The following is a 14,145-nucleotide window of genomic DNA, read 5'->3' on the forward strand; positions in this document are numbered from 1 at the left end:
GAAGGCAATGTAACCATGTGTAACATATGAAACTACCAGACAACTAGCTGAAGGAAATGAGGAACTTAAATACACAATGAGGATCAACTCAAAGACTAACAGGTGTGATCGTAAATGAGTGGACGTCCATGGTGGAACGGACGAGACTGAAGATCCCCACGCTGGAAGAGATGGTGGCAGGAGCCAGGGTGGAGTTAGCAGTCAGACTGTCAATGGTGTAAACCAGAGAACTGGAGACCTAGACCCAGCTGAGGAGATGGAGGGACCAGACGACACCATAGGCTCAGGAGGCGACGAGCAGCCGAGGCGGAGCCGGAGGGGTGGAGGGATGAAGCTGGAAATCTTTTCTATTAACATGGGTCCTAAAGCTCTTACCTGATCATAACCCTTCTTTTTCCAGTGATATTCTTCTGACCTTTTCTTTTATAATGTCTCTCAGTCATGTCTCTTTCTACAGTATTTCTTGATTGGCCACAAGTGTGTTGTGCTCTTTGTTCCGATCCACTTTCAACAGCATTTCTCAGAAATCGGTCCCTGCTCCTTTTAATTGCCTTACATCAGAGTGAGAATTGCGAAGATGAGCTTTGAGACTCGTGTTCCATTTAAATCTCTTCTCACACAGATGACATGCGTAAGACATCGCTTCAGTGTGAATTTTCACGTGACTATTAAATCCTTGTTTAAAGGTGAAACTCTTTCCACATTGAGAGCAGGTGAAAGGCTTTTTTCCAGCATGAATTCTCATGTGAGTTTTAAGGTATCCTTTACGTCTGAAAGTGTTTCCACACTGAGAGCAGGAGTGAGGCTTTTCTTCAGTGTGAATTAACAAATGTTCCTTAAGGTGTCCTTTATATGTAAAACTCTTTCCACAGTGGGAGCAGGAGAAAGGCTTTATTCCAGCATGAACTAACATGTGAATCTTAAGGCTACCTTGACGTGTGAAAGTGTTTCCACACTGAGGACAGGTGAAAGGCGTTTTCCTACTATGAATTATCTTGTGATTCTTCAGGCTTCTTTTATGTTTGAAAGTGCTTCCACACTGAGAACAGGTGAAAGGTATTATTCCAGCATGAATTAACATGTGATTCTTAAGGTTTTCATTTCGTGTGAATGTATTTCCACACTGAGAACAGGTAAAAGACTTTTTGACTTCTGTTATTTGAATGCTTTGTGAACAATTGTTTTCAGTTTTGAAGCAACTCAATGGCTTTTCTCCAGCGGTGACATCATGAGCTTTCTGATGCTGATGTTTCTCCTGCACTTCATTCAGATCTTGTCTTTCCTCTTTCACTTTCATCAGGCCTAAAATGAAAACATTAAAATGAGGAAAATCAATTGGGGAAAAATGGAAAATAAAAGGATATGGTACGTTTACACAACAATGATGTACTAAAAATAGAAAGATTTTTTTTTAGTTTTTTGCTCATTTTCACATACAGATGACAAAACGATCCCATTCACACGGATTCGCGAAAACGACTAAAAACGCTGTATTATTCATGTCAGGCCAGTAGTCGGCGATGTCACTTTGTAAAGAAACACTACACGGCTATAAACTGAACACGATAAGCATGCGCATGACTTAACCTTTTTCACAAATTCGTATTTTTGTCATTTGAAAACTTTAAAACTTGCACTTTGAAACCCGTTTTCAAATGTTTGGATTTTCAGCCCCCGAAACAACGTTGTCATGTATATGAACAGCCAAAAACACCTATTTTATTTGGAAATGATGTTGTGCAAATGCCCGCTTAATCTGAACTAGAGTTGAGTTTACGATCGAGGCGTTTACACAAAATCTCTGGTATCATCACATTTTAAAATCATTGTAGCCAATCAAAAATATATGTTAAGCGCTTGAACACAATGGCCAAACACAGACATATTATGTTGAGCGCGTGAACACAATGGCCAATCACAGACATATATGTTGAGCGCGTGAACACAATGGCCAATCAAAGGTGTTTAAGAATCCGTTCAACAGCGCTCAAAATGCTAGAGGGAAACTGGTGTCTGGTGTTGTCACATTTTTTTTTAAATTTCAGTTCCGACCTGGTACAAGTACAAAGTATCAAGTCGGTACTTTTGACAAATCTATAACAGGAGATGCTTTTCAGTTTTGTAGCTGATTGTGACCAAATACCTTTTTTTTATTTATATCTGCCCTGCAAAAAATAAAAAAAATAGGAGTGCATTCTGTTTACTGCTCAGTGCTTAATACACTAAATGAGGCTGTACTGCACCAACTAAATGCCACTAGCTAGAAACAAACTGTAATTTTCACTGTCTGAAGAAAAAAAATAAAAGAAACCTAGCATTGTGGATTTGTTCCTTTTTCCGTTAATACTTTAGTTCAGAGTCCAATTGTCACTATTATCAAGCATATTACTAGGATATTGACTATTTATTAGTACTTATAATAAAGCACATATTAATTCCTTATTCTGCATTACCATACTCTACATCCCTTAATCCTACCCAATACCTAAACGTAAAACCTACCTTACTAACTATTAATAAGCAGTAATAGGAGTCTATTGAGGCAAAAGTTAATAGTCAGCCTAGTTAACAGTGAGAATTAGACCCTAATCTAAAGTGTGACCATTTTTCCTATTATATTGAAATCGTATCAAACCGCGAACTCAAACTGAGGTGTATATATATATATGTATATATATATAATAATATATATTAATATAATAAAAAATAATGCATTTTTATTTGGGGGTACAAATAGCAATATAATAATAGTGCTATATTTTTGACTTAATCCACTTTTATTCGTTATACCTTGGAGGTTTCGCAGGAAGACTTCTGTAAAACAGGTAAACCTTTATGAACAAAAATGTTTGAGATTGACGTAAAAACAAAAAAGTTAATCTGTCAAATTGAATGAGTCGCACACGCTCACAGTTCAGCACAGTCCTTTTAACAGACACCCTAAAGCATGTCGTGAGGGTTTTCTTTGAGGGGGTTGGGGGGTTGATTGAGAATGTATGTATGGGGGAAAGTCACATGAGACACCTCCATCACGCTATGATTGGATATTATTGGTTTGTGCGATAAATCCCAACTCTTGTTTTCGTGCGTGTTCTTATCAGCCTGAATGAAGGCGATGGTGTTTATTTAATGGGAAGACTAATTTAAAAGTAAGTAAACAACTCTGTCATTTATGTCACTTCAAAACCAAAATTGAAGTGGCCTGAAAACATGATTACTGCGGGGGGGTTTTCGTGAGCGATCACCTCAGTGAAATTAAAGGTACATCTTCGTGTCTGTGTTTACAAGCTTGATGACACAAAATTTTGACTATTAAAGAAAAGCTAAACCTTAGCTCACAAATAATATATTTTGTTTTAATTGTTACTGCCTTTAGTTTTCTAATTTGGATTTTTTTTTTTTTTTGTAAAATAAGCAAAATCACTAATTTGATTATTTATATATAGCAGGGTGATGTATAACCCTTGCTGTTATTGGATGGTGTCATGTCAACTCTGTGAGCCTATCAGTGTATAAAAGAGTATAAAATGTGAGTGGTTGGCCGGGTATGCGTCACTATGGTTCCTGCCCATTGTAAACTTCACGGTGTGAGTAACAGTAGGTGTAGTAGCGTTGGGTTTGAATCTCATAAGGTGGGTGACGATGTACAGTGCTGTGAACCTCCTGTGGTATGTATGATTTTAATTTAGTTTTGTTTGTTTTTAATGCCATTTAAGTAATTTTGTTTCTTATGTTCAGCAGGTGTGACTGTCACGAATTGCGTGGAAGCAAAGTCGGTAGTCGGATCTAAATGCAGCAGTAGACTTTAATAATACAGACTTGGGTAAACTCAGAACAGGCAAGACACAAGACACTCGTGATACGTAGACGCATTCAATAACTGACAAAGACAGGGCAGAAACAGGGCTTAAATAATCAGAGACAAACGAGCAGACAGGATAACAAGGGGGCGTGGATAACAAGAAACACCTGGGAGAACTAATGACAAGACAGGGAACCACTAAACATGACAGGACACAAAACCACATCGTAACAGTGAGTATGTCCAAGGGTTCTTGTAATTTATTTGAGGCTGGATTTAAACCTACTGATATGACTGCACTGCTGCTTTGCCTGGGTCTCAATTGAATTTTTTTTTTGGCATAACTTCCCATTTGAATTTTTGTTTGAGTTTTTTCTAAATTGAGTTAATTCTGTTCCTGAGTAAATTTATTAGTTATTTTGGTTTATGAATGTGTACTTTTGTTTATTACGAGTGTAGAATCTTATTTTGTACGTACATTTGTATGTCAGTAGTTATTTGTGTATTTTCTTCCCTTTGTTTCGTTGGATTGTTAAAAGGGAGGGGTTGGCCGTGGTGATAATTTGATTTGTGTATTTGCACGTAGTGTGTTTAATACTTTGTGTAACTTTGCATGTGTGTGTTGGATATTGAGTGTGGGTTGGAAATCCAAAGTGTCTCTGCTGGCCATTTTCATTTTTCTGTCTTTAGTGAATGCTATTTGGTATTGTTTAGTGAGACTTTTTGGCATTAGTTTTCATACAAAAATGCTCTGTTGACTTGCCTCATTTTAAAACACCACTGCACAACTGTAATTAAAGATGAATGAAGAATAGACACCAACCTCCTTGTTCCTCGTGTTTTATTCTCCAGGGTTCTGGTTCACTCATGTCCTCCTCACTCTCTTCTTTAACAAACACCATCTTCTTCACAGCAGCAGATCTCAGTTCAGTTGATACTCCTCCAGATATTCCTGCTTGGTTCAAAACTTAGTCACGTAAATGAGGATGGGAATATTACAGGCATTTATTGACTTGTTTCAAACATATCTTTATATTAACTAAAAGCACATATCTAACAGTTTATATAAAGCAAGTACCACAACAAAACAGCAGAGATCGTGCCAACATTAATAATTGGCACGTACACAAAGTGCACTTGTTTTTTTTTATTTTTTATTTTTTTAAAGCCACAGAGCACATTCCTGAGAGTTGCTATTAATTCATAGTCTGGAAGTGGGTGGAGAGCCATAAAATTATAACATTTCTCTAGGAAGATCAAAGGATCCACAGTCTTCTAGTCGACCAAAGCAAGTGAACTGGATTTTAAGGGGCTGTTTCCCCCAAAAATGTCCTCTACGATCATCAGCAACTGATTCATTTGGAGTTTAAGCTCAATCCATATTGAAATGTCGAATGGAGTCACTGTAATCTGGTATACAACACCGGAGTTTCCACCACAGTTGAAGGGGATGGTGACGTAATTGTTTGCACAGAAGCATTTGCTTTCACTGAACTCTGCTGTAGAGCTTCAGTGTCCAGAGCTAATTGATGAAAATGTTGCATGCACTGGTGGAGTTCATCCTATATATTTTAATTTGTCTGAGAAATAAAGGTGTTTATTTGTTGAGTACATTGATCAGTGTCAGATGTCAGTCTTTTGTTGTAGTAACAGGTTAAAACAAGGGAATGCTGTTTAATATAAGTTAACTTAATTAAGTTACATTGACCCAATATACAATTTCTAATAAAGCTGTCATTACTAATGTCTTTAATTACATTCTTGTGGTAAGATAGTTGATTGGGTCGTCTACTGACTTTATGTAAGAGGGGAGTGTTAAATTCTGTGCAATTGTGCTAGAAGAGAACAAAAAAAAAAAAAAAATGAGAGAAAAAGGATGTGATATGGAAAGATATGCTTCATCTGAAATCGCATACTTCCCTACTACTTATAGTAGGCGAAAAACAATATGTGATAAAAGTAGTATGTCTGAATTGACAGTATTCATAAAAGAGAAGGCAAAAAGTACCCGGATGACACGCTTATTCTGATGGGATTCTGAAGTGTGCATACAATGGACACTTTAGTATCCCATGAGGGCACAGGAGAGGATTTATGAATGGAAGCGAAGCGAACAAACGGATGCTGGTAGGTCACATGATAATGTCAACATGGCGAATGTAGTACGTCCGGATTTTATTCATACTATATAGAATGTACTTTTTTATCGATCATGAAGTACTTATTCAAAATAAATACCAATTCAAGAGAGTATGCGATTTCAGATGCAGCTACTGTCATGGTTAAGCAAGTTCATATTAAGTTAAAAAACAAAATGTGGTGATGGCGATGTTGATAAGACACATGCCTTTGGTGTGAGAGACCAGGGTTCGAATCCACTGTGAGACACCAATGTGTCCCTGAGCAAGACACTTAACCCCTAGTTGCTCCAGAGGCGTGCGACCTCTGAAATATAGCAATTGTAAGTCGCTTTGGATAAAAGCGTCAGCTAAATGAATAAATGTAAATGTAAAATGAGATACCATTGTGATTACTTAATTCATCATTAAGATCCCTGTTTCCCTTTGCTACTACCAAACATAACATAACCCTGCTGTGTTCGGTTAATTTTCAGCATGTTTTTTTGCACAATTAGATAGAATCGTGTGGTGTTAAAATCAACTGCAAATATAAGAAGACATTAAGGAGTTCAGTAGAGGATGTTTTTTTTTAATCTCCAGTTGATATTTTCTTAGGATGTGACTGAAAGTCAGTTGTAGTTCTTGTGTTTCTCATCATCACTCAGTTAATCACTGAATTATCTCATTAATTCTAACACTGATTCAGTGTTCATTTCATCAATCCATCTGGTCTAACCTGTGTGGAGTCTACATGGAACAAAACTGACCAGCCCCAGGTGCAATCGACATGGGTGTGCTGGCTGGGAGATTTGAATAGAAGGTAAAGTTTACTGGGAAAAGTCAATATTATAGTACACAGAGAAAGAATATGCACATTTGTATTTATTCAGTACATTTATTTGTGTAGCAGTGTTTACCTGTGAGCAAAAAAAAAAATCACATTTGCATGTTTATTTTTACACAATACTTTCATGAAGAATCAGTGAACAGAAAATTGCCACAAAATGACATTCATGCCAAAAAAAATCAAAACAAAAACCTTTTCTCTTTTGTAATGTCTCACAGTCATGTCTCTTTCTACAGTATTTCTTGATTGGCCACAAGTGTTGTGCTCTTCAGTTTGATCCACTTTCAACAGCATTTCTTGGAAATCGGTCACTGCTCATTTTAGTTGACTTACTGCTGAGTGAGAATGGCGAAGATGAGCTTTGAGACTCGCGTTCCATTTAAATCTCTTCTCACACAGATGACATGCGTAAGGGATCGATTCAGTGTGAATTCTCATGTGACTTTTCAATCCTTGTTTAAAGGTGAAACTCTTTCCACACTGAGAGCAGGTGAAAGGCTTTTTTCCAGCATGAATTCTCATGTGAGTTTGAAGGTATCCTTTACGTCTGAAAGTGTTTCCACACTGAGAGCAGGAGTGAGGCTTTTCTTCAGTGTGAGTTATCAAATGGTACTTAAGGCTTCCTTTATATGTAAAACTCTTTCCACAGTGAGAGCAGGTGAAAGACTTTATTCCAGCATGAATCAACATGTGATTGTTAAGGCTTCCTTGACGTGTGTAAGTATTTCCACACTGAGGACATGTGAAAGGCTTTTCTGAAGTGTGAATTACCAAATGATCATTAAGTTGTCTTTTCTGTGTAAAACTCTTTCCACACTGAGAGCAGTTGAAAGGCTTTATTCCAGCATGAAATAACATGTGATTGTTAAGGCTTATTTTCTGTTTGAAAGTTTTTCCACACTGAGAGCAGGTGAAAGGCATTAGTAGTTAATAGCATACACCATGTGTCAAAATGATTTATGACCCTATGATTGACAGGTGGGCGTGGTTTTCCTTTGATCTTCCCCCGCCCCTTCCGGTTCCTCCCCTTCCTGTCCCGCCCCTTCCGGTTCCTCCCCTTCCTGTTACCTTTGACCTAGTTCCGCCCCTTCCTGTTACCTTTGACCTAGTTTCCGCCCCTTCCGGTTACACTTTCTGTCAAAATGATGGATGGTTACCTTTGACCTAGTTCCGCCCCTTGCGGTTACAGCTTCTGTCAAAATGATGGATGTGTGACAGTTAGTTTGATTGTTTGATCAAGAAAAGGGAGGTATTGGCCTTGTTAACATAAGCTTTGATGTTACAGTTACAAAGTGATGTGACAGTTAGTTTGTTCAAGAAAAAGTGTGACAGTTAGTTTGATTGCTTGAAGTTGGTGTTTTGGTCACCGCATCCCTGAGCTTTATCAAGGGGAGCTGTGAAAGTGTTAAGAAAAAAATGTACAACTATTCACTGGACCAAGCATTATGTTCATTTAAATAAAATGGTGAAAGTTTATCTGTTCTGTAAAAAAGAATATAAAATAAAATCTCACACAAAAAGTTGAAATAAATGTACAACTATTCACTGAACCAAGCATTTCAGTTTAAATAAAATGGAGCCACAAAAATAAAAAATGTACAACTATTCACTGAACCAAGCATTTCAGTTTAAATAAAATGGTGAAAGTTTATCTGTTCTTTAAAAGAATATAAAATAAAACCTCACACAAAAAGTTTAAATAAAATGGAGTCACAAAAATATTCCAAACAGTTAAAAATGTATTAGAGAGTTGAAGAAAAAAACATACAGCTTATGTAAAACCTCACACAAAAAGTTTAAATAAAATGGAGTCACAAAAATATTCCAAACAGTTAAAAATGTATTAGAGAGTTGAAGAAAAAACATACAGCTTATGTAAAACCTCACACAAAAAGTTTAAATAAAATGGAGCCACAAAAGTATTGCAAACAATCCAATGTATGAATGATCTGACTCTGTCTCAAAAACATAGGGAGCACGCGCGTCTGTGTGTGTGTGTGTGTGTGTGTGTGTGTGTGTGAGTCAAAGCAGGAATTTCCCCCCCTCCGCATTGCTGAGGACCTTGAAAGTTTATCTCACACAGAAGTTGAAAAAGCATTATGTTCATTTAAATGAAATGATTATAAAATTTACATTTAGTCATTCACAAATATTTGACACTGACTCAAGTTGAAAAACCATGCTGTTCAATTAAAAGTATATAAATTAAACAAAAATAAAATCATCTTACTGTTTCACCATGGTTGAAAAAAACCCACAAGTGTTTCCCCTGAAGTCTTTTCTCTCTGTCACACCAGTGTGTGGCTGGCCTGGTATCTGTTTTTGTGACACGTTCCTGAGCCCATTGAAAAGCATTGTGTTCCTTTAGAAGTGTATAAATTAAAATATATCATATATAAAATAAATAGTTTACTAATTGTTGTTCATTTAAAATCTTACTAAATTACTGAAGTTGAAAATCATGCCGTTCATTAAAAAATCTTACTAAATTAATGAAGTTGAAAAGCATTCTGTTCATTTAAAATAAATATTTTACAAATTTACTGTAGCAATTATGTTAGATTTAGATAAAAATAAAATCATCTTACATTTTCACCAGGGTTGAAGTAGCTCCTATCACATAGATGTCCATATTGACCATTTAAAGTTGAAAAGAACCCCAGAGTATTTCTCTCTTTCTCTCTCTCTCACACCAGCGTTTGACAGCCAGAGGGCTGTGTTCAGTGATCAGAATGAGACTGTGAATGTTTGCTAAATTTATTTCATGGTGTATAAGCATTAAAAGTTTGAAATAGTTTCAAACTTATTCAATGAATTCATAAAAAACAATTATGCTATATCGATGGTCTCTGGGGAAAACTTGACTATATATTTTTTTATTTATCAGGGTACATGTAAAGAACTTTGAAATTTGCGGCTCTCACAAGTTATCTCACACATTGTGTGAAATGTTTAATAATTCCTCAAGTAGTATCTGTGAGAAAATCCCCACATAGGCCTATCTGTAGTGAGAGAGCAACAATGAAGACTTTTAGAATCTGTGATGCCTCAGGCTGAGCCCCATTGATAGCCTGCTTATAAGCTCCTTCCGATCACCAGCACATCTTCAGAGAAATACGTTACTTTACAATAATGTTAGCTTCAGGATATAGGGTGACAGAGCAGATGAGCCTCTGTGCATCACGTAATGTTAGTCTGCTAACGCCTTTCCAGAGCCAAAGTTTTGTTCGTACTAAATTTATTTCAAAGCATAATCGTAAAAGTTTAAATATGATCTTTTAAAAATGAAAAGATTGTTTAAATGAAATCTTTACATCTTTACAATCTTTTTTTTTTTAACAGTGACCCAAAGTATAATTGTTATTAATATAACCATAATGATTTTTGTACTGTAACAGCATATTCTACCCCGTACACCTAAACACGACCATCACAGAAAACTGCATTTTTACATTGTTTTTTACATACTGTTTTGCACTCTCACACACTTAGTTGGTTCCATAAACTCAAATAAAGTATATAACTCAATGTATAATGACAAAATGTATTCAAACAATTTAACCTTAGTTTTAGCTAAATAATATATATAAAAATTATATATATATACAAATATAAAATATAAAAACTCCTTACATTTTCATAGAACTGAAGAAGTAGTAGAAACTAACAATAAAAAAACAAATAGTTTAAGATGTCATAAACAAAAACCCTCCCAGATCCTTCAGGGATAAACTACAGGGTGAGATGAAGCTTCACACCCTCACAGAGACGAGAGGAGTGACAGGCCAGATGAGCCTCTGGGGTCACAATGCCCCAGCATATGCAAAGTTAGTCTGCTTTCCACTGTTTTATTCATATTAAACTTGTTTAATTAAAAGCATAATCTTAAAATTTTAAATGAGATCTTTTCAAATTAAAAGACCGTTTAAATCAAATCTGTAAAGTTTTATTAAAATCGTATCTTCTATTTATCTTCTACTTCTGTATGATATAAATGAATTTCATAAATTTAACCTAAGGTATTATTTTTTTTACTAAACATCGTTTGTTCAAAAAATAAAATACATTTTTTTATAAATCAAGAATTGTGCTTTGGCGTCTTAGATCTTATTTCAAACAGTATTTTTGTCCATGCGACATGAAACATGTTGTCACAATGTTTTTGTTGTTTTAAAAGAAATCCCAGGACTCTACATTGCTCTTATTTAGATTAAATTTTATCATTTAGAAAATCACCACACATGTTCAGAGACGCGATGTGCCTCTGTGGTCCATGAGTAATAAGTAAAGTTTGTCTTGAGCGAATATATAATTTTACTCGTCTTAATTCAAAGCATGATCTTACTTTTTCTACGGTAGCTATGATCTATTGTACGTATAAGATCATTTTTACTTTTCTTGTATCTCCCAAACTATCCTTATTCATTGTGGAAACACACAGGGTGAACCCCTTTACTGAGAGTATACTATCGGTTATCTACTCAAAATATATGTAGAATTTTAAAATGTTAGCCTTTGTTGATGCGACAGGCCACATGAACAGACTTTGGAGAGAGCTGATGATACTATAGCGGGAAGCATGCCCCTTTGACCTCCTCCATTTTTGTAGGCTTTTTGTTAAATACCCTATAGCTTAGTCCTTAATGGTACGCTGTGTAGAAATTTCCCCATCTAGCGGTGATATTGTATTTTGCATTCAAACGCATAGTGCTCTCTAGCGCTTCGCTTTTTCAAATGCGTATTGCAACTACGGTAAGCGCTATGTGCCAAGAAGCTACGCCCTGTCGTCCAATTGCACTTCATCGAGTTTAACTATACACGTTTTACCGTTATGTTGCCTATATAATGAATTACACAACCACGGAATGAAAAAGCTTGTAATTTAGACCATAACACTGACTTAACTGTCGAGGAGAAAGCAGGACTTCGGTGTCCCTTTCAAAGTCTTTTCTCCTTCATTAGCTCTATCCACCTGGGAAAAGCCACCCCCATATTTACCCTCGTTTTAAATTTGCCGGTCGCGTTTCCTTTTAGATTAAATTTTTAAGCTTTATCATGGCTACGAGGATTGCATTATGAAGTGCCGTGCAATCTTTCAAGCGCCTCTCACTGACCGCTTCAGTGGTTTCAGTCAGCCGGCTCTGAACGAAAAGGTTGGCTAGTTGAGCTAGGCTAGTGCTTTTTGTCCCTCTCTGCTATTATAGTTTTTCAAGATGGCGGAACGACATGGAGGCCTCCATGGACTTACCCGTACCATGTAAATAAAGATAAGAAATTCTTTGCTTACGAGGATAAGTCAGTTCGTTGGCAAAGGTAATTTTACACCAACGAGAAAATATTTATGAATAAAGACATTGATTTTAGCTAATACAATACTTTATAAAAAAACTACCATAAGTTTAATTTCAGATGTGTAAATTACGAAACTCAATTTTGTAACCGAGTGAATCTACGCATGAGAGATCTTCATAAGTCATAACTTCAAACCAAAAGATTAAAAACCAAAGATTAAGCTAAATGACACTAGGTTCCAGCGTACCTAAAAAGTTAAAAAGTTAAAATCATGCATACGTGTTGTGTTCTGACACAAGGCCATTAGCTGATTCTTTTTGTTTTATAAATTTACTTTACTGATTTCTGCAAATATCAGCCTGATAATATGTACTTAATACACGATGAAAACAAGATAATCATGCTACCAATTACGTCTGACACAATGTTTTTAAGAAAAGTAGAGTTTTAAAATGCAACTAAACCAGATGATTTTTCTTTTGACAAACCTACAGAAATGCATGTCGATTACTAAGTTTCAGGCATAGTGCAAACATGCAATGTTCGAGAAAGTGTAATCTTTGCGAGGTCTCACCCACAAACGCAAAACTTTGTGTTGGGAAAATATTATGGAAGTAATTTTCAAACCGTAATTATATTACATTTATATTTTATTACTATTATGGTTTCATGTTGATTTAAAGTATTTGTTATTAATTAATACCTTTATTTTTATCTAACAATTCAATATCCAGCTCAAAATTTTGTTCAAAAATTGATCTCTGATCCCAAATAATTAGATAATGTAATGCTCACAAGCCACAGATATTCTCCTGCATAGTATGTGTGTAAATAGTAGTGCTTAAATCTTTGGCTGTATTTTGTCACCCTCATGCTGATCCATGCATAGCTTTTTACTAAAAGAAAATATTATGGAAGTCATTATCAAACTTGAATTAAACCATATTTTATTTATTAATATTAGGCTTTCGTGCTGATTTAAAGTTTTTTATTTGTTATTAACTAATACCTTTTTTTTTTTTTTTTACATCCACCACAAATTTTTTTTCAAAAATTGTTCTCTGACCCCAAATAAACAGATAATGGAATCTTCACAAGCTACAGTTAGATATTATTCTGCTTAGTATGTGTGTAAATAGTTGTGCTTAAATGTTTCGATGTATTTTTACACGCCAACACATTCTGTCACACCGTAGTGATGTAAAGTTCCACACTCTTGTAAAGACTATGGTCTAACTTTAAAACATAATCTTTATACATGAATTCAAAAGACCAAATCACTAAGAAAAGTACCGTTTAAAATAATAAATACACAAAAGTTCACAAATGATGGTTTTATTACTATTACTATTCAGATAGCAGACGACACTGGTTCACATTTTGAATGTGTGTCTGTTTTAGGTGAAGACTTTTCTTTGAGAGCCGTCGACATTCATTGTTTATAGGAATAAATGACCATTGATAATTTAAGTGTTTGTACTCTGAAGTATTTCTGTTTGAGAATGTTTGACTAAATTGCAACTTTCCCTCTATCTACGATGTGGAATCACACAAAGTATTAACGCAAAAAGTATGTGCATGCTGTTTTACACGTTACAACAGAATCACATATGACTATTGCACTGAGAGAGGCGTATTCATTAAGACTGTTAAACAAATCGGTTTAAACCTGCAGATAACATTGCACAAAGTAAATTCTAGTGATCAACTTTCTAAAAAGCAAATACAACATGAGCCATACAGAAAAGCCACTTGTGATCAGTTTTGTATGTTTGTAATTGACATCATGTTTCTTTTTGTACAGTTTGCAAAAACTATAGTCTCCGAGCGTGGTCAAACATATAGGAATTTATGAAAAACATGAACAGATATTTCTACATGAGATATTTATTTTAGAACATCTTTCAGCTATGTCTACGAAACATCGACATGAAAGATGAGTATTGCTGTTTTTCTGTTACCTATAAAACTATTATACTTCAAACTCGTCTAGCTATTGCCCATTTCACAGCACAGTCGGTTATTTTTTCTACGTGGCTAAACAACGGTTAAGCTAATGAATTACCGTTGAAAGGCGGGATGAT

At 35.5% G+C, this 14,145-nt stretch overlaps 2 protein-coding genes across 4 annotated transcripts in view; one reads left to right on the top strand and one right to left on the bottom strand.

Annotated features, from left to right (window-relative positions):
• LOC143710998 (MIF4G domain-containing protein B) overlaps positions 1 to 14,145 on the top strand; it is a 1,123,636-nt gene that overhangs the window by 1,067,386 nt on the left and 42,105 nt on the right. The gene's annotated exons all lie outside the window — the stretch shown is intronic.
• Positions 19 to 4,899, bottom strand: LOC143710988 (uncharacterized). Its single transcript, XM_077202280.1, has 2 exons — positions 4,626 to 4,899; positions 19 to 1,302 (listed from the first exon to the last, which is right to left on the bottom strand). The coding sequence occupies exons 1-2, from the start codon at positions 4,702 to 4,704 to the stop codon at positions 521 to 523; spliced, it is 861 nt and encodes a 286-aa protein (XP_077058395.1). The 5' UTR covers positions 4,705 to 4,899; the 3' UTR covers positions 19 to 520.

This window comes from Siphateles boraxobius, unplaced genomic scaffold (genome assembly GCF_051911475.1).
Source record: "Siphateles boraxobius isolate OS27281-9 unplaced genomic scaffold, OSU_SipBor_1 49, whole genome shotgun sequence".
Taxonomy (NCBI): domain Eukaryota; kingdom Metazoa; phylum Chordata; class Actinopteri; order Cypriniformes; family Leuciscidae; genus Siphateles; species Siphateles boraxobius.

Bases quoted from the DNA above. Each gene is read 5' to 3' on its own strand.
- LOC143710988 (XM_077202280.1), bottom strand. From the start codon at position 4,704: ATGGTGTTTGTTAAAGAAGAGAGTGAGGAGGACATGAGTGAACCAGAA. The intron at 1,303-4,625 runs GTTGGTGTCTAT...TTTTCATTTTAG, and splicing joins AAAACACGAGGAACAAGGAG to GCCTGATGAAAGTGAAAGAG.